Source organism: Dromiciops gliroides, chromosome 2 (assembly GCF_019393635.1).
Source record: "Dromiciops gliroides isolate mDroGli1 chromosome 2, mDroGli1.pri, whole genome shotgun sequence".
Lineage (NCBI taxonomy): Eukaryota > Metazoa > Chordata > Mammalia > Microbiotheria > Microbiotheriidae > Dromiciops > Dromiciops gliroides.
In genome coordinates this window covers 518682392-518701501 of record NC_057862.1, presented here as the reverse complement: position 1 = coordinate 518701501, position 19110 = coordinate 518682392, and the positions used below count along the sequence as shown (strand labels likewise).

Below are 19110 nucleotides of genomic sequence, written 5' to 3'. Positions count from 1 at the left end.
TTGTAGTGATACACCTGTCCTATCCCTGCTCCCTGGCACCCCTAAAGAGTCTAGGGAATGTGCTAATGCCATCATTCTTCATTCCCTGTTCCCCAAAACCCCAGAGGCCTGGGTATATCCAGGAGAAAACTCCTGTAGACTCTGCACGGCATCTTTGGCACCCCTTTCCATTTCTGTGCTCCATTCTCCCAAGTACACTGGCACAGGCCACTGCTGTTTTCTTCATATCTCTCCCAAGACTCATCTCAGTGATGTGTGCAGTTGCTTAGGGCAATTGATTTAAAGGAGAGGGACCATCAATGAATTTAATGAATCTATCACCTCACCTCTTACTGTGGGTGTTATAGCTCCCATATTACAGATAAGTAATGAAGGTATGGTCTCCCCAACAGGGTTGAAGTGATGATCAAGTTAGATAATGGAAAGCAATTTGTTAACCACAAAGTGTTATGGAAATATCAGTTGCTAAAAAGGGATGGAAAGCTTCAAGAAACATCCGGGTTGGTGACATACATGTTTCTTAGTAGCTGCACCCTTTCCTCCCTCTCCATCACAAAGACTTTTTTTTCTGGCTCTTATTCTAGTACCTTGGACAAATGCTGATCCTACTGTTCCCAATGAAGGCAGGAATGGGGACTCCAGCCAACAGTCTCTCTCATATTTTCCATTACATCATGCTACACAGATGTTAATTATACATCTGGAAGTTATGGGTAGACTAGCTACAGTGTATGTTGTGGGGGTTGGGTGCTATTGGGATAGGATTTGTTGCTGTTTGCCCTTTGTTCTCGAAAAGGACCATGACATCAGGGTGATGTTATAATTTGCAGTGAATTGGATTTGTTAGGCAGCTGTGCAAAGTCATCAACCTCACTCTCTCCTCCAGAGCCATCTGGGGCCAGTAGCAAGATATACATCAGGGGGGCAGCTAGGTAGCGCAGTGGATAAAGCACCTGCCCTGGATTCAGGAGGACCTGAGTTCAAATCCAGCCTCAGACATTTGACACTTACTGACTGTGTGACCCTGAGCAAGTCACTTAACCCTCATTGCCTTGCCCCCCCCCCCAAAAGATATACATCAGGATGACTGGAGATGGCCCTGGATGTTTGAGGCAGTTGGGGTTAAGTGACTTGCCCAAGGTCACACGGTTAGCAAGTATATGAGGTGAGATTTGAACTCAGGTCCTCCTGACTCCAGGGCCAACACTCTACCCACTGCGCCACCTAGCTGCTGGATAGGATTTATGATTAAAGAGGATGCTATAGAGAGAATGGACTACAAATAAGTATTCAGATCCAAAAGATTGATTTGGGTTACATGGATTACTAACTGTGGTAAATTGGGCAAGCCATTTACCTCTCTAAGACTCATTTAATCATCTGTCGAATGGAGATAATTATATTGTACTCCCTACCCTATATATATTTCAGATACTGTGCTAAATGATAGAGATACAAATGACAACAAAAACACTGTCCCTGCCTTCACTTTTTTTTTTGGTGAGGCAACTGAGGTTAAGCGACTTGCCCAGGGTCACACAGCTAGTAAGTGTGAAGTGTCTGAGGCCGGATTTAAACTCAGGTCCTACTGACTCCAGGGCCGGTGCTCTATCCACTACACCACCTAGATTGCCCCCCCCCCTTCACTTTTTAATGAGGAAATCAACATGTAAAAAACTATGTACAAACAACAACAATCATGTATATACAAGATATATACAAAGTAGATGGAAGGGAATCTCCAAGGAAAGTTGGGCAGAGAGGGCATAGAGAGAAGACTAGAAATGTAGGAAGAGGGCAGGTTAAGTGACTTGCCCAGGGTCACACAGCTAGTAAGATCAGATTTGAACTCAGGAAGATAAGTCTAACTGACTCCAGGCCCAGCACTCTATCCACTTAACCCTGTTTGCCTCAGTTTCTTCATCTCTAAAATGAGCTGGAGAAGGAAATGGCATGAAGTGTCAGACACAACTGAAAACAACTGAACAGAGATAGATATCATTTCTTTTAGGTGTGGCTAGGTGTCGCTCCTCCTTTTAAGGGCTGGAAATATGGTATAGTTATATAGCAAAAGCAGTCCACTTGTCTGTAAGGCTTTATGGGCGTAGAGCACCTTCATCACACCAAGTCTGTGAGTAGAACAAGTAGCATCATCCTCATTCTATAGTTGTGGATAATATCCAAAGATGCCATATTTTGTGTCCTAGGTCATATAACTACTTTGTGACAGAACACTGAATTTGGAATTTTAAAAAAGCCTAGGTTCACCTGAATCTTTGCAGTCTTCTTTAGCCCTAGTTATCAAGTGTGCTTCAATGGAAAGAACAAAGGATTTCCGAAGGTCGAGTCCCAATTAATTACTTATGCAACCTTGGGCAAGTCACTAAATTTCTTTTGACCTCACTTTCTTCATCTATAAAATGAAAGAATTAGACTAGATCTGGGGTTCCTTCTGGCTCTAAATCTATGAGCTAAGGAACTATGAAACAGGAATTCAGGACATGAGAGGGGTTTGGAGGGGTTGTTGATTGTTGTTCTTTCTTAAAGAGGTCCACGGCATCAAGAGGTGATGTCATGACTTGCAGTGAATTGGATTTAAGTGAGGAAGGGCTATGGAAAGTCACCAGCCTCACTCTCCTCTAGAGCCATCTGGGTCCAGTGGCAAAATATACATGAGGGCAACTGGAGATGACCCTGGATGTTTAAGGCAATTGGGGTTGAGTAACTTGTCCAGGGTCAAACAGCTAGCAAGTGTCTGAGTTGAGATTTGAACTCAGGTTCTCCTGACTCCAGGGCCAATGCTCTATTCCTTACCCCACCTAGCTGTCCCACCTAGCTGTGAAGGGGAAATGAATAATGAAGAAATAACTTTTTTCAAGTTCCACTATTTAGCTACTTATTTGAAGTTCTGTACTCAAGCCTTCCTGTTATCAAAGAACATGCCCATTTCAGAACTCTTGGCCTGTGAAATGGAATGGACTACTTTTGTGAGGTAATGAGTCTCCTGTTCACCAGAGGCAGCCAAGCATAAGTGTAAAGAATGCTGGTCCTGGAGATAAGGGAGACCTGGGCTTAAATTCTGCCTCTGACACATAGTACCTGAATAACCTTGCAAAAGTCATTATATGTCTTTTAACCTCAGTTTCCTCTTCTATAAAATGGGAATACCCCCTAGGGTTGGTGTGAGAATGAAATGTGCTTTGAAAAACCTTAAAGCATTATATAAATGGGAGATAATAGTCATATTAAGAGATAATTGGGGCAGCTAGGTGGTGCAGTGGATAAAGCACCGGCCCTGGATTCAGGAGTTCCTGAGTTCAAATCCGGCCTCAGATACTTGACACTTACTGGCTGTGTGACCCTGGGCAAGTCACTTAACCCCCATTGCCCCACAAAAACAAAACAAAACAACAAAAGAGAGATAATTGGTGGTGATGGTGGTATGGTAGGGGTAGTAGTAGGAGTTGTAGTAGTGATGTTGGTGGTGCTGGTAGTAGTAGTAGTAGTAGTAATAGTGGTGATAGTGGTGGTAGTAGTAGTAATAGTAATAGTACATTCAATTAGTGCTTTCTGATTGACTGTCTCCATTACCCTATCTGTGAAGTAAGGATAATAATCCTTGAACCAACTTCAAGGTCATGGCTTGGGGATAAGTGATATTATAGTGTACATTTATTCCAAGGCTCTCAGAGAGTAAACATATGTTCAAAGGGGTTTGCTACTGACCATATTATTTTCTCCAGTATACACAACCATACAATTCTTAAATGAACACATATATTTCTGGTGAAGCGTATTTCAAGCATCCTTACCCTTTAAAAAAAAGAGCACCTTGAGCATCCTGAAAAGCATGAATAATAAAAGTGATCACAAAATAAAAGCTTAGGCTAAGCTTTGTGGTTCATAGGTTAAGAGATTTAGAAGAGTAAGAATCCTTGCAAGACAGTGAAAACAACCTTCTCAATTTACAGAAGAGGACATTTGAGGCCCAGAGATCGTGACTTGTCCAGTGTCATATAGCCAATCATTTGAAGGTCAATGACTAAAACCCTGTTCTCCTGACTCCCAGTTCATTATTAAATGTTCTTCCCATAAATTATGGAGTCTTCTTTCAAAAAGTTTTATATTGAAAAGTGTTTTGTCAATCCAAGATAAAATGTGATGCTGATTTCCAAGTGAATTCCTGAGTCTTCTTTCTAGCTTTTCTATGTGACACCAGACAAGTCACTTTCCCTCTCTGGGCCTCAGTCCTCTCTGCTCTTGAAAGAGATGGAAGGGGCAACTAGGTAGCACAGTGGTTAGAACACTGGCCTTGGAGTCAGGAGGACCTGAGTTCAAATCCGACCTCAGACATTTGACACTTACTAGCTGTGTGACCTTGGGCAAGTCACTTAACCCCAATTGCCTCACAAAAAAGAAAGAAAGAAAGAAAGAAAGAAAGAAAGAAAGAAAGAAAGAAAGAAAGAAAGAAAGAAAGAAAGAAAGAAAGAAAGAAAGAGATGGAGCTAGGATTTGAGTCTTGGCCTACAGCATCCCTCCCAGATCAGTGCTCCGTCTTAAATGGATAATCTTTGGGGGAAGGTTAGTGCATGTGGAGAAGAATACTGAGCACCCACCCCAGTGATCTAACACTCTTGTTATCTGTCCTTTCACCATAACAGCAGGATGGGAGTAGTGAGCAGCAAAAAACTGCCTAAGGAGAAAAGAAAGAATTGGTGGAATTTTGAGAAGGAGTCTTCGATCGCCTTCCCTAATAAGCCTCCCCCACCTCTGCCTCCATTGGTGAGTGAACTAGTTAGCTCCTGATTTCCATCCAAGCTTAAGTCAGAGGCTGAGGGATGGAGAAAGAACAGCTCCCTCCAACCCCATGGTGATACTCACTGTGAATTTCTTGTTAAAACAAGGAGTTTTCTCCCTCCTTTTAAGGGTATCCCTAGGAACAGGTATATTTATATGTGAATATATACATGCATGCATTATATATTTGGGGGGATCTTTGGAAGCATAGCATGAAAGTAATAGCAGATATATAGGTGTGTATAGAGAAAGTATAAATATATGTATGTATTTATACCTATATACTTATACATTTATGGATATATTATGGAAGTAGAATATGGAAGAAATGGCAGATATGTCTATATGTGCACATATACATATATACATAGCTGCCGTTATACATATATTGTGTATGCATGCATATATATGCATCTATATCTGTCATTATGCCATATATATCTCCACACTATGCTTCCAAAGATCCATGATTGCTTCGGTGTGGTTTTTCCTTCCACTGATGCAGAACAAAAGCCTTCTATGCCTTAATAGACAGTCCATGTGAATTTTTGTGGCCAAAAAATTAATCCCCTCGTGTAGTAGAGACTCTTTGCACATTGAGCTAGGATCGTCTTCAGATGACAAACATAAAAGATGTCACCCATTCCTTACTTAAAGTCTTTTTTAGCTTAGTAGGACCTGCTGGAACCTATGGATATCAGAGCCTTGAAGATCCTAGGATCATCACCATATAACCATGAGGATTAATGGGTGACATCGGGCAGGAGATGCAATATAAATGTCAGCAATTATTTTCATTGTTTGCTATTTTACGTCTTTTATTTTCTCCCTTGTAGCCTGTTCATTTTAGAAAACTGAGACTCAGGTCAGCTAAATGACTTGACCAAGGTCACGGAAGCAAATAAGGCAAGATTTGAATCCTGGTGCTTTGACTACAAAGTGTCATTTTTTTCTACTGTACTCTAATTGGTATCATTTATCTCTACAAAGTGTGTTGCTTCCTTCCAGGCATAGAGAAAATCTGACTCATAGTTACTGGTTTTAACTATTTGCTGTTCCTCACAAACAAAACAAGACAAGAATCCCATCCCCAGACTCCTTGCCTTTGTATCCGCTGTCCCCCAAGCCTAGAGTGCTTTCCCTTCTTCACATTTACTACCTCTTAGATTCTGCTTGTGGCTGCCTGCGGGACTCAGCTCAAATTGCAACTTCTGTAGGAGTCATGCTGCTTTTCCCAGTCAGTTAGTGAGTGTCCTCCATCTCAGATCACTGTCCATCTACTCTGTATGTATATTGGATGTACCTTTTTATTTACATGTTCTTCTACCAATTAGAATGTGAGATCCTTGAGGGAGGGAACTGATTTTGCCTTGTCTTTGTATCCTCAGTGCTTAGAACAGCACCTGAAACATAGTAAGCAACTAATAAATGCTTGTTCAAGCTGCTGAACAGTGAATTAACCATTGGGTTTTTTGTTTCTGCCAAAGGTTGTCTTCAATCATCTTACTACGCCAACCCCTGTTGTAAGTCCTGATCAAGGTAAAAATGTTAGATTTGGTAGCATGGCTTCTATGTTGCCCTGTTGCTTTGTCCTCTTTTTTTTTTTTTTTTTTTTTTTGGCAGTCAGCATAGAGGGAGCTCTCAACCTGAGCCTCATTGCTTGACTCAGCCCAAATCGCCCTCATTTCCCAAGGTTCCTGTTGTAACCCAGACACTGAGAACTCAGTACAAATCCTCATTGTGGGATTTCTTATGTATTTTAAGACCAAGGAAAACCCATTCTCCCAGACTTTCTGGGCTTCATAGGGGAAAGTCAGAGTGGGGAAACTAATTCCTACAGTGGGAAATTTGTATTGCAGAGAGAAGTTGGGCTTCTCCAAAAAAGAACAGCACACAACAGGCTGAGAGATAGTACATTAGAGAAAACTATGCATCAGGTGACAACAAGCATATAGTTGACCAAATTTGTGCCAGCCAAAATCAGAGACCAGGCATAAGTCAGGTGCAGAAACTCCTTAATAGGTCAGGTAGAATAGATAGCACAAGACACAAAGCAAGGTGTAATTTTTGTGTATCTGGGGCATGAAGCACACTAGGAAGTTCAATGGACAGAGAGCCTTTGGACACAGCAAGGCCAATTCTGGAGCAGGGGAACAAAGGAAGGAGCAAGAAAGAGAAGGCCACACCAAAAAGGAGCTCTGCTAAGGTGCCTCAGGGTGGAGTGGGAAGGAAGCAAACTATTTGGTAACTTCCTGTTTATATTTTTTTGCTTTGTGGGGAGGGTAGGGGGTAAGGGGTAGGGCTAATTAGGTGCTTAACTCTAATTTTTTTTCTGTTGAAAGTTATTTCATCAACCTCTAATTTCAGCACCCTGAGCAAAGCTCTGGCCACCCCAGCCTAGTTGCAGGCTCTCTGCATCCTTATCACAACTTTGAAAGAGTTCTCCTGGAACCCAATCCTGACTCAGCCTATAAGCCCCTCTCTCTCTTCCTGCCATAGCTCCAGAAACCCCAGAGAGCTGACATTTCTTCTTTTTTTTGCAGAGGAGCACTATGTGGTTGCCTTGTGGGATTATGAAGTCGTGAATGATCGGGACCTGAAGGTGGTGAGGGGAGAGAAGCTGCAAATCTTGATGAAGTATGTTTCCCAGAATGCCACTTCACACAGGGAGTCTCCTGCCAGCTTACCTGCCTTTGCGGGGGCAGGGGCGGGAGCGGGGGGGTGTTGAAGGAGAGTGGAGAGATATTCCTTCAATGTTGTCCAAATTTACCATTTGTCCTCCAGAGTCTTGCTGGGAGATTGGTTTCCATTCATTCATTTCTACCCCCTGTAGTTTGAATTTTCTCCTTGTTCCGTATCCACTTTAGGTGAGAATAAACAACCTGGATGTTATAGAGGCAACATCCCATTGCACTACATCCCATACACCACAGGACTTGCCTAGCCTGGCATGCTTGTGTTTGGTGAGCTCCTGAGACAGCTCTCCCCTAATCCCTGTAGTTTTGCTCTAATTACCTGGAATCAGGCCAGAAGCTCCTGACTCATATATTCATGAATGATTCCACAAAAATGTGTCACAAACATGTCTGGTTTGTACAGAATCTCTTTTGCTTTTTAGAATAATGTGACCTACAAATTAAAAGATGTAAAAGATCACGTTTTATTGTATGTTAATAAAATTATCTTTTAGAAATAAAAATAAGACAATTTGACCTCATTTATCTTTTTCAAATTTTACTTCTACTTTTTGCCAATGCAAAAGGGCGTCAACTTCTGTAGTAAAGCATAGGACCCAAGATTTAGAGCTAGAGGGAACCTCAGAGATTATGTAGTACAACCCCAGCATTTTACAAATGAAGAAACTGGGGCAAGGAGTGGTCCGGTGATATACCCCAGATCACACAGATAGTGAGGGGGCGAGAATGAGTGTTCAAACCCAGATTTGGTCGTTGTTCGGTCATGTCTGATGCTTCATAACCCAATTTGTGGTTTTCTTGGCAAAGATGCTGGAGTAATGTGCCATTTCCTTCTCTGGCTCATTTTACAGATGAGGAAACTGAGGCGAGTAACATTAAACGATTTGTCCAGGGTCACACAGCTATTGTGTATCTGAGGCTTATTTTGAATTCAGGTCTTCCCGGGCCAGCACTCTAGCCATTGTGCCCATCTTGCAGCACTTCCCACCATACTCTGCTGCTGCTACTCCACATATGTAGGTAGATAGATAGATAGATAGATAGATAGATAGATAGATAGATAGATAGATAGATAGAGTCACCAGATTGATCATGACACTGAGTTTCTAAAAGGGAAAGTAAACAGCATTTCATTCCATTTGAAACTTAGGATCATAGATTTAGACGAAGAAGGGGCCTAAAAGGTCAGGTCCAACTCCCTCATTTTCCTACTGAGGGAACTAATGCCTTGGGAAGGTAAGGTGTTGCCCAAAGTCACATAGCTAGTGAATGGCTGAGCCATCCTCTGACTCAAATCCGGCACTCTTCCCACTAAGCTATGTTGCTTCCCCTTCATATCAAATTCTGAAGGCTCTGTTCTGGAAGTTTGACCTTCAAGTCCCAACCTTGTGACAGAGCAGTTCCTATATATGGGGCCAGCTAGCTCCTCCTCCTCCTCCTCAATTCTGTCCCATTCTCCCATAAGGATCAAGTTTTCCATGAATGTTGCTCATTAACAGGCGAGAAGACGAGTACCAAACATATATTTGTAATTGTCAGGATGTCAATCCCACCCCTCAGTAAATCAGAAATACAAAGCCAACTCATGATTCTATGTTTGTCATTTCTCTTCTATTTCTCACTGTTTCTCAAAGTTGAGATCATGTTTGTAAAATGCTCTGAGCTCTGTTGCAGGAAAGTCCTCAATGTAGGACTTTTATTATGTTTATGTTTTTCCTTTTTCCCCCTCTCAGAAATGGAGACTGGTGGTTGGCCAAATCACTTGTCACTGGAAGGGAAGGCTATGTCCCTAGCAACTTTGTTGCTCGAGTAGACACTCTGGAAATTGAAAAGTAGGTGCACTTTTTAATACTAATACTAGCACAGTCTTACATTTGGGGGAGGGGGAGGGGGAGGAATGATGGATGGAAGATTTGGGATTTCTCTTTTACCATCTTGATTGCAACAGTGGTTCACTGTAATCTTCAGCAAGTTACCTTGCTCGGCCCAGCCATAGAGAATGAGAATTGTCCCTGCCCCCTCACTTCCTGACTAGAGATACATTTTGTAAAATTCAGGGCATAACTTACGGTAAGAGGCTATGGTACAGACTGGCCATAGTGAAGCTTCCCTGGGGCTTCATAAGATAGCTCCTTATTGGGCAGCTAGGTGGCACAGTGGATACAGCACCTGGCCTGGATTCAGGAAGACCTGAGTTCAAATCTCACCACAGACACTTGACACTTACTAGCTGTGTGACCCTGGACAAGTCACTTAACCCTCATTTCCCTGGGAAAAAAATAGCTCCTTATTAGAATACTCATTTCAATGGAATTGGAACTCATATCCCTTCCTAGAGAAGGAGTAAAATGTTTTTCAGTTTTGTCCAACTCTTGGTGACCCCATATGGGATTTTCTTGGCAAAATGGTTTGCCATTTCCTTCTCCAGCTCATTTCACAGATGAAGAAATGAAGCAAAGAGGGTTAAGTGACTTGCTCAACTCAGGCCTTCCTCATCCCAGGCCCAGCACTCCATCCATTGCACCACCTAGCTGCCCTTGGAGTAGTAGGAGGTAGTAGATAAAGGAACAGATTTAAAGTTAGAAAGATCTGAGTTCAAGCTCTATCTAGCCTCTTCTAGGTCAAAATCCCACTGGATTGGTATTGCCAATACTAGACTGTTAAGGGAACACATGTGGGAGAAGTCAGATCAATAACCAGCATCTATTAAGTACTTTTTAAATCCGGGCAATAAGGGTTTGGTTTAATTCAGTTCAACAACCATTTACCAAATACCTGACATGTGATGTGCTAGATAGTCATGGCTTGGAATCGAGACGACCTGTGTTCAAGTCCATCTCGTGGTGTGTGACCCTGGGAAAACACTTAACCTCTCAGTGTCCCAGGCAACTCAAGGAACTCACAATCTTTCAGGAGTGTCAACACACATATACACATACATACATGCACACACATACATGCATACACACAGATCCACATATATATTCTGCCAACGTAAATAGCTATGCACTCAGAGCTCAGAGGGTAAGCACACAGCTCTGGCCCAACCCATTCCCTGCTTTTATGTGCCTCGAAGTTGAGAAAGTTCCTGTACATGGAATGTCTGTCTTAAATCAAGCTGTAATTATATTTTAGTTTTGATATTATTCCAGGAGGCAGGAAAGTATTACATAGACTCCTGAGTTGTGGAGGGCTGACTTTTTTTTCCCCCTTTGTCTTTGGGTAGATAGGACATGACTGTGGGAGAAGCACCGAAGTGTGAGGGGCAATGAGTAGGGATCATTAGCAGGAACCCTGGAAGACTGTGCTACCTTTTGTTGGGTCCTCCCTACCCCCAACTCCTCTTTTCTCTTTCCAGGTGGTTCTTTAAAACAATTAGCCGGAGAGATGCTGAGAGGAAACTTCTGGCCCCTGTCAACAAGACTGGTGCATTCCTTATTAGAGAGAGTGAAACAAACAAAGGTAGGCCTTCTGAGCAGGGCTGGGCAAAGAGTACAGCATTGGGAGGCAAGAGACTGAGAGAGGCCCTAGGCCTGCCTCAGCCCTTAACACTGTGAGATCTTGCTCAAATCACTTCTTTTTGTTTGTTTGTTTGTTTGTTTGTTTTTTTGGTGAGGCAATTGGGGTTAAGTGACTTGCTCAGGGTCACACAGCTAGTAAGTGTCAAGTGTCTGAGGCCGGATTTCAAATCACTTCTTTACCTTTCCTTCTCTGAAAAAAGAGGGGAGTTGAACTAGGTGATTTTAAGATCCCTCACAGCTTTGGCACTCCATGATCCTGGATGTCATTTGTCAACCTAAAGGCACGCAAAGGCAGGGAATGGGTTGAGCCAGAGCAAAAGCCATTTGCCTGCCCTCTGAAATTATCTTTCACTTCTCTGTGTGTGTGTACCAATATATATTGGCAGAACATATAGAATACATACTTGTTTGTATATTGACACTCTTATTGGATTGTAAACTCCTTGAGGTCAGGGACCATGTTTTTGCCTTTTTCTGAGCCCCAGTATTTAGCATTGTTCATGATACAAAGGAGGCTTCTTGATTGACACAAGCATTGCCAGGTAGAGATGAGGGCATTGCATTCCCTTCTCCCTCAAGAGGAAGAGGAAGAATCCAGTTGGGAAGAGGAGGGGGAAGAGGGAATGTGAATGTGGCTAAAAGTGAAGCTAGTAGAGATGGCTCTGATTAGGAGAAGCTGGGCTGGAGATGACAGGGAAAAGGCAGAAGATTGTTGTTAATCTGCTTCTAGCCAGCAGCCTGATTGTGACAATGTCTTGAGTAGCCCACACACTCTCAGGGTGTCTACTATACCTAGAGCAACTCTTTAAAAGTAAGAGACAGAGGGGCAGCTAGGTGGTGCAGTGGATAAAGCACCAGCCCTGGAGTCAGGAGGACCTGAGTTCAAATTCGGCCTCAGACAATTGACACACTAGCTATGTGACCCTGGGCAAGTCACTTAACCCTCATTGCCCTAAAAAAAAAAAGTAGGAGACAGTGCACTAAAATATGGATTCAAATCCTAGCTCTGCTACTAGTTGTGTGGCCTTGGGTAAGACATCTGCCCTCTTGGGGCCTCTGTTTCCTCCTCTGTCAAAAGAAGAAAGTTAGACTAGATGATCTTACCAAATGTTGATATCTATAACCCCTCTAGGAATAAGTTCTCAGAAGATAGAGATATCAACATTTGGTAAATAGTCAGACAGGAAAATCTTGCTAGAGTTTTGACTTGAGCTAAGTTTTGAGCAACTGGTGGAATAGATGAAACTATAGGCAGAGGTCAGGTAGGCAGGGGAAATACTTGGAAAATTCCACTAAATAATTTAAAGGAAACCCAAATCCCACTTCATTTGCTTAGACATTTAATTTCCTTGGGTTGATGACTTATTTATCCCATATGTGTGTTTGTTAATTCATTCTCCAGGTGCCTTTTCCCTGTCTGTGAAGGACACCACCTCTGCAGGGGATGTGATCAAACACTATAAGATCCGGTCTCTGGATGAAGGAGGATATTATATCTCTCCCAGGATTACCTTCCCTTCGATACAAGATTTGGTCCAATATTATTCTAGTAAGAGCTGGGCACTGAATTTGCTTCTAGGGAGCTCGCTTGTGCTTATGAAGGAGGATATATTAAACAAGATTGGGCTTATAATTGGTGGCTGTGGGCCCTGTGCTGGCTACAAGGAGAACTGGATTCTAGTCCCAGTTCTGGCACTTAGTAGCTCTCCCCTCTCTCTTGGCTCAGCTGCATGTACTCTGCTCATTTGGTATAAGTCTATCAGAAACATATTATCTAAATCCAAGCAATTCTTAAAGAGAAATTAAAAGGTTCCCCTTCCCATCACATCCCCATTAACTAAAAATTTGTCACAATCATTCCTACTTAACAATTGTATAGTAATCATGAAACAAAGGCAACAATCCACAGTCACTATTTTTTTTGGGGGGGGGCAGGGCAATGAGGGTTAAGTGACTTGCCCAGGGTCACACAGCTAGTTAAGTGTCAAGTGTCTGAGGCTGAATTTGAACTCAGGCCCTCCTGAATTCAAGGCCAGTGCTTTATCCACTTTGCCACCTAGCTCCCCCTACAGTCACTATTTTTAAAAGATACAAAATTTAGGTTAGAATTTTTATTTATTTAAAGAGAATAATAACTTTAAATGTCAGTGTGACCAGAAAAATAATTTTCCCAAGATTTTTATGTCAATGATAACCAAAGGCAGAGAAAGAGCTACTGCTCTTGATTAGATTAATCAAAAGATATTCCTATTGTAAGTGTGGCTCCCACACAATCCATTTTCCCAGAGTTAAAGAGTTTCCCATTAGAAACTAATTGAACCTTTGATAGGGATGAAACAAAGGATTTTGGACCAGGGCAGGCTCCTTGAAATGTGATTAGGTACTGACAAAGTGTGTTTCATTCAAATAATTCCCAAAGGACTTCAGACAAAAAATTACATTATTTATTCATATTGTCCTTAAAGAAAGAACTGGGCTGGGAAGGAGGAGGCCCTTAGTGTACTTTTATAGTTGTATCATATTATTTGGGGCATGGTGGAGTTGGATTTGATGATCTTTGAGGTACATCCCGGCTCTGACACTGTATACTTCTATAGTTCATGACATTAATGATATAGCATTAGTAGGAACATAGGCATTGTCCAATTTGACATTGTACTCAAGCAATACTTAGATGTTTGGATAGATTCATATTCTCTTCTATCCTTGTGCATGTACATCAAAGGTTCTCCAGTCTCCATCCCCGTTTTTCTCCTTGTTTTTCCACAGAGGATCTATCCATTGCAATGAATATCTTCCTTGAGGTCAGGGATTCTTAACTTTTTGTGTTATTGACTCCCTTAACAAAACCAGATCCTAATGTGGTTAAACCTATGGATGTCTTCCCAGAATACTATTTTTAAATGTATATGATTACAAAAGAAACAAATTATATTGAAATACAATTATCAAAAAAAAGTTCATGAACACTGGTAAAGAACTCCTGTTGTCTATCTTTTAATATTTTGTGGGTACCAGTGCAAAACTAGGGCTAGCAATCTGCCCATCCCTCACTGTTACTGTCCAAATGGCCCACCTCCTCCCCACATCATTACATTTCACCCAGGATGTCTTTTATACCCCTTCTTGCTTAGAAATCATTGTGGATAATATGCTGAGTGCTTCCTTACACCTACTATTCACACTGCCTTTTGCAGTTCCTCTGTGATCATGTGCCATTTATTTCACAATAACATCATTACTGAGTTGTAAGAGGTGTGCTGGTAAATATTTAACAAGTAGCTCTTCAGAAGAAAAAATATGCACAGGACATCTAATCGACATTATTACCATTTCCCCCCATCACTTTATTAAGTCTAAACAATCAACAAAGCAATAACACAAGCTTTGATTTGATGCATTTGTGGATTTGAGGTATAAACGTCATGCTGAAGATTTAACAATCATCTTTTGTGAGCCAAATAGAGCTGATGCCAGAACACCCCTGCAAAGTCCCCCTATAAAGACTGACCTAAAGATTAAGCTGATTATCCTATTACAATATTGTTTGCATAGAATTTTCCATTTCCATGGAAATCACCAATTCACCAAAGTATTTCCCCATGGTAATTAATGATGATGCCTTCACCAATCCCAAGCCCGCCACCTACAGGCTCACTATATGCCAGCTTTGAAAGGAGCAAAATTTAAATCTAAATGCACTTGAAGAATGCAGATTAATGCACACCTTATGCTGGTCTAAGGCAGAGAGGCATAGTGGATAGAGTCAGAATGACCTTGGTACAAGTCCAATCTCTGGAACATATTGGCAATAAATAGGCAAGTCATTGATCTCTCAGTGCCCTGGGCAGCTATTTAAGTTGAAGTTGCAGACTATGTAGCTGCTTACCTGCATTAGTAGAGGGCGGTTTCCTCACCAGAATACTTTCTAAATCCATAAAATTGCAAGGAAAAAAAAAGTATGTGTTAAGCATGTACTAGATGAAAGACAAGGTGTTAGTGCTTTATTCTTTATTTTATTTATTTATTTATTTATTTATTTATTTATTTATTTTTTGCGGGGCAATGGGGGTTAAGTGACTTGCCCAGGGTCACACAGCTAGTAAGTGTCAAGTGTCTGAGGCCGGATTTGAACTCAGGTACTCCTGAATCCAGGGCCGGTACTTTATCCACTGCACCACCTAGCCGCCCCTAGGTGCTTTATTTAAATAAAGCACAAATAATAGCAGAAGAAGTATAGAAAAGAACATAGCCAATGCTAGTTCTCCCTAACCTCTCATTTCTGTATCTTTCTGGAATGTTAATGAGCAGATTAATACTACAAGGAGGGGGGACTAGGATGTTCCAAATAGAAGGGAGAGGCACAGTTCACTTGCTGCCCTAGTAATGACCCACCCATGTCTTTTTTTGTTACTATAACACAGAGAAAAGGGACGGTTTATGCCAGAGGCTGACTATGCCCTGTGTGATTCTGGCTCCTCAGACATACTGGGCCCAGGATGAATGGGAAGTGCCCCGGCATTCACTGAAACTGGTGAGGAAACTTGGTGCTGGACAGTTTGGAGAAGTCTGGATGGGTAAGTATATGTTGCTCAGGTTCTCCTGGGGTGTGATATGGGGACGTGGCAATGAAACAGAGACAGGGAAGGAGGGGCCTCTCTGGGGGGCAACCTCTTGCACATACCTAAATGCAATTATACATGCTTTATTTGGGGCCTCAATACACCACTGAGACAAGTAGGGCAGGACTTAGATTCGATTGTAAGCTCCTTGAGGGCAGGGGCTATTTTTTGTCTCCTTTTGCATCCCCATCTTAATGAATACTTTTTTTTCCCCTTTTCTTTTTTTTGGGGGGGCAGTGGTGGTGAGGCAATTGGGGTTAAGTGACTTGCCCAGGGTCACACAGCTAGTAAATGTCAAGTGTCTGAGGCCGGATTTGAACTCAGTTCCTCCTGAATCCAGGGCCAGTGCTTTATCCACTGTGCCACCTAGCTGTCCCATGAATACTTAATGAATGTTTTGATTGACTTCTTGTCCCCATCCAATGAAAAGGAAGCTGAGATACAGAGGAAAGTGATGTGACATAGCAAGGTTTAGTACTTTCTCCCTTAAGTTATTTGGAGGCCTTCCTTCTGAAACTTTCTGGATCATCCTTATGCTGGTACTTTTTCTCTCTTGAATTATTTGGAAGCCTTCTTTCTGAACCTTTTTGGATGGGTCCATGAAGAGAGGGACTCTGTGACTTTGTATCCCTAGTACCTAGAGTAGTGCTTGGTACAAAACAGGCCCCTGATAAAGTCTTTTTTTTTTTTTTCAGGGCAATGAGGGTTAAGTGACTTGCCCAGGGTCACACAGCTAGTTAAGTGTCAAGTGTCTGAGGCCGGATTTGAACTCAGGGAGTCCTGAATCCAGGGCCGGTGCTTTATCCACTGTGCCACCAAGCTGCCCCCATGATAAAGTCTTAATGAACCTCCTCCCTGTTTTTATTTTAATTTCATTTATTTTCTTCCATCTTTAGAATATAAGAGACTGCCCTCTCTTTGCAATTTGTCTTTCTTTTTTTGCTTTATTTTTATTTTCCATAGTGCCTGGCATATATTAGGTACTTAAAAGGTGTTTATTGGAGCTGCTAGGTGAGGAAGTGGGGAAGTGGATAGAGGACTTGAATACCTAAGTTCAAATGACCCCAGATACTTACTAGCTGTGTAGATTGATCCTGGGCAAGTCACTTAACCTTGATTGCCTCCCCCCACCCACCCCCAAGGGCTTATTGATTTGACCTGAATGGATGAAAGAATGAACAAATAAATGAATTGCTTAATAAATGCTTGTTGCTGGTTGATTAAATGATAGAAAAACTCTTCTGGATTCCTGGCTTTGAGTCTGAACTGAATCATAGAATTTTAGAGTTTGAAGACACTTCAGGGACCCTCTAGTCCAACCCATATCCAAAGAAGAATCTGCACCACAGCATAACCAAGAAGTAGTCTTCTATCCCCTGCCTAAGGATTTCCATTAAGAGGCAGTTCACTGCCTCCCCTTTGGGGCAGCTCTAATCGTTAGCGAGTTTTTCTTGACATTGAGCTTAAATTTGCCCTCTTCCCAGCTTCTATCTGTTGCCTCTGGTTCTGCCAACTGAGGCCAAATGAAACAAGTCTGATCCCTCTTCCACATGAGAAACTTTCAAATAATTAACTTTCTGAATCTCAATTTACTTATATGTAAAATGGGGATAGTAAGTGACAAAATTAGGATTAGAAACCAAGTCTTCTGATTCCTATCCAAGTGCTGTTTCCACTACCTCATCTTGCCTTGTGGGGAGAGGGACTTGCTTCCAGGTAGAACATCTGTATCCTTGATGGACTCCTTGATCCTCTCCTTGGCACAGGTTATTATAAGAACAACATAAAGGTGGCCATCAAGACCCTGAAGGAGGGCAGCATGTCTCCTGAGGCCTTCCTTGCTGAAGCCAATCTGATGAAAACCCTCCAGCATGACAAACTGGTCCGTCTCTATGCAGTGGTAACCCAGGAACCCATCTATATTGTCACAGAGTACATGGCCAAAGGTGACAAGGCTTAACTATGTGATTGAGGCTGGGGGTGGGAAAGGGCTGGGGGTGGTATAAAAATGGAGGGTGCAGGCTAGTAAGAGCTTAGATTCAGTGCCCTTCACTGAGTATTGATTGAGAGCTTGCTAGGCAGATCTCTGAGACAAAGCCTGAACTGTGAGTAAAAGCAAGTCATCGATCTATGGTCTCTCTACAGGATGAAAGGGGCAGAGAGGGAAGGAGTAAGTACTACTTGTGAAGGCTGCTCTTCCCATGAGTTTAGGAAGACAAGCTTTATAGCCTATTGGTCCTCACAGGGAGAAAAGAAGATAGAAGAGAGGAGAGAAGAGGAGGAGAAGAAGGAAAGGGATGGAAAAGGAAAAGGAAGAAGAAAATGAGGGAAGGAAAGGGGAGAAGAGAGAATGAGAGAAGGTGAGGCCAGGAGTGGAAAGAAAAGAAGAGGAAAGGGGGTGAAAAATAGAGAAAGAGAAGGGAAAGAGAGTATGGGGGAAGAGTAGAGAGGAAAAGGAAAAGGAGAGAAAGGGGGAAGAAGAAAAACATGGAAGAAGGGATAAGAATGAAGAGAAAGAGGGGGAAGAAAAGGAGGGATGAAGATGGGAAAGGGGGATAGAGGGGGTAAGAGGATAGGGAATGGGGGGAAAGAAAGAAGAAGGAAAGAGAGAAATGGGGAGAGAAAAGAGGAAATAAGCAAGATTGGGAAGGGAAAGGGAGAGATGGGATAGGGGAGAGGAGATGGGAAGAAAGAGGAAGGGAGGGGAGAAGGGTAGAACAGATGGGAGAAGGGAAGAAAGAGAGAAGAAAAGAGCATTCTTGTCTCCATTGTACCCATGCTGCAGGGACACTATTTTCCCCACTATTCCTCATGAGACATTGGCATGACATGGATTCTATTCTAAAGCACCAGACCCTTAGAACAGAATGATCCAGATATGGGGAACCTGAACAAGGAAAGAAGACTAACAAAGGGATTTATTTTAAAACTTATTTCATGCATCCAGATTGCTTCTAAACAAATCTGAAGAGAAAGAAGCAAAGTGGACATAAAATATACTTGCAGGGCCTGTTACATATGTTGGAAGGCTACATAGGTTATCACTTAAATTACTCTCTCTTTGCCTTGAATGGCCTGGAAGAGTTTATTTGGTTGGTTTCCTTCCAGGAGCAGCTTGCTCTGGGAGAATCTAGTTGAGCAAAGTTGATTAGAGCAGGTGCCAGGTCATTTTTCTGAAACAATGCTTTAATTTCTTTCTTATTAGGGTGCTTATTGGATTTCCTAAAGACAGAAGAAGGTTGCAAACTGCCATTATCAAGACTGATTGACATAATGGCCCAGGTGTGTGAGCCAGGGATAACCAGTCACAACAACAGTGATCCCATCTGTCATTTGCTTAATACTTACCATTCTCAGAATACTTTAACACATATCCACTCATTTTAAAAAGTAGTATTTCATTTTTTCCCATTACATGTAAAATCATTTTTAACATTCATATTTTGTTAAATTGAGTTCCAAATTTTTCTCCCC

The 19110-nt window shown here is 42.0% G+C and overlaps 1 protein-coding gene across 1 annotated transcript in view; it reads left to right on the top strand.

Annotated features, from left to right (window-relative positions):
* Nucleotides 1–19110, top strand: part of BLK (BLK proto-oncogene, Src family tyrosine kinase) — a 53901-nt gene that overhangs the window by 13151 nt on the left and 21640 nt on the right. The window contains exons 2-10 of the mRNA XM_043985370.1: nucleotides 4662–4782; nucleotides 6285–6336; nucleotides 7341–7434; nucleotides 9227–9325; nucleotides 10852–10955; nucleotides 12417–12563; nucleotides 15439–15591; nucleotides 17403–17582; nucleotides 18842–18918. Of these exons, the coding sequence (XP_043841305.1) occupies nucleotides 4666–4782; nucleotides 6285–6336; nucleotides 7341–7434; nucleotides 9227–9325; nucleotides 10852–10955; nucleotides 12417–12563; nucleotides 15439–15591; nucleotides 17403–17582; nucleotides 18842–18918 (1023 nt within the window). The 5' untranslated portion in view covers nucleotides 4662–4665. The remainder of the gene's footprint in view (nucleotides 1–4661; nucleotides 4783–6284; nucleotides 6337–7340; nucleotides 7435–9226; nucleotides 9326–10851; nucleotides 10956–12416; nucleotides 12564–15438; nucleotides 15592–17402; nucleotides 17583–18841; nucleotides 18919–19110) is intronic.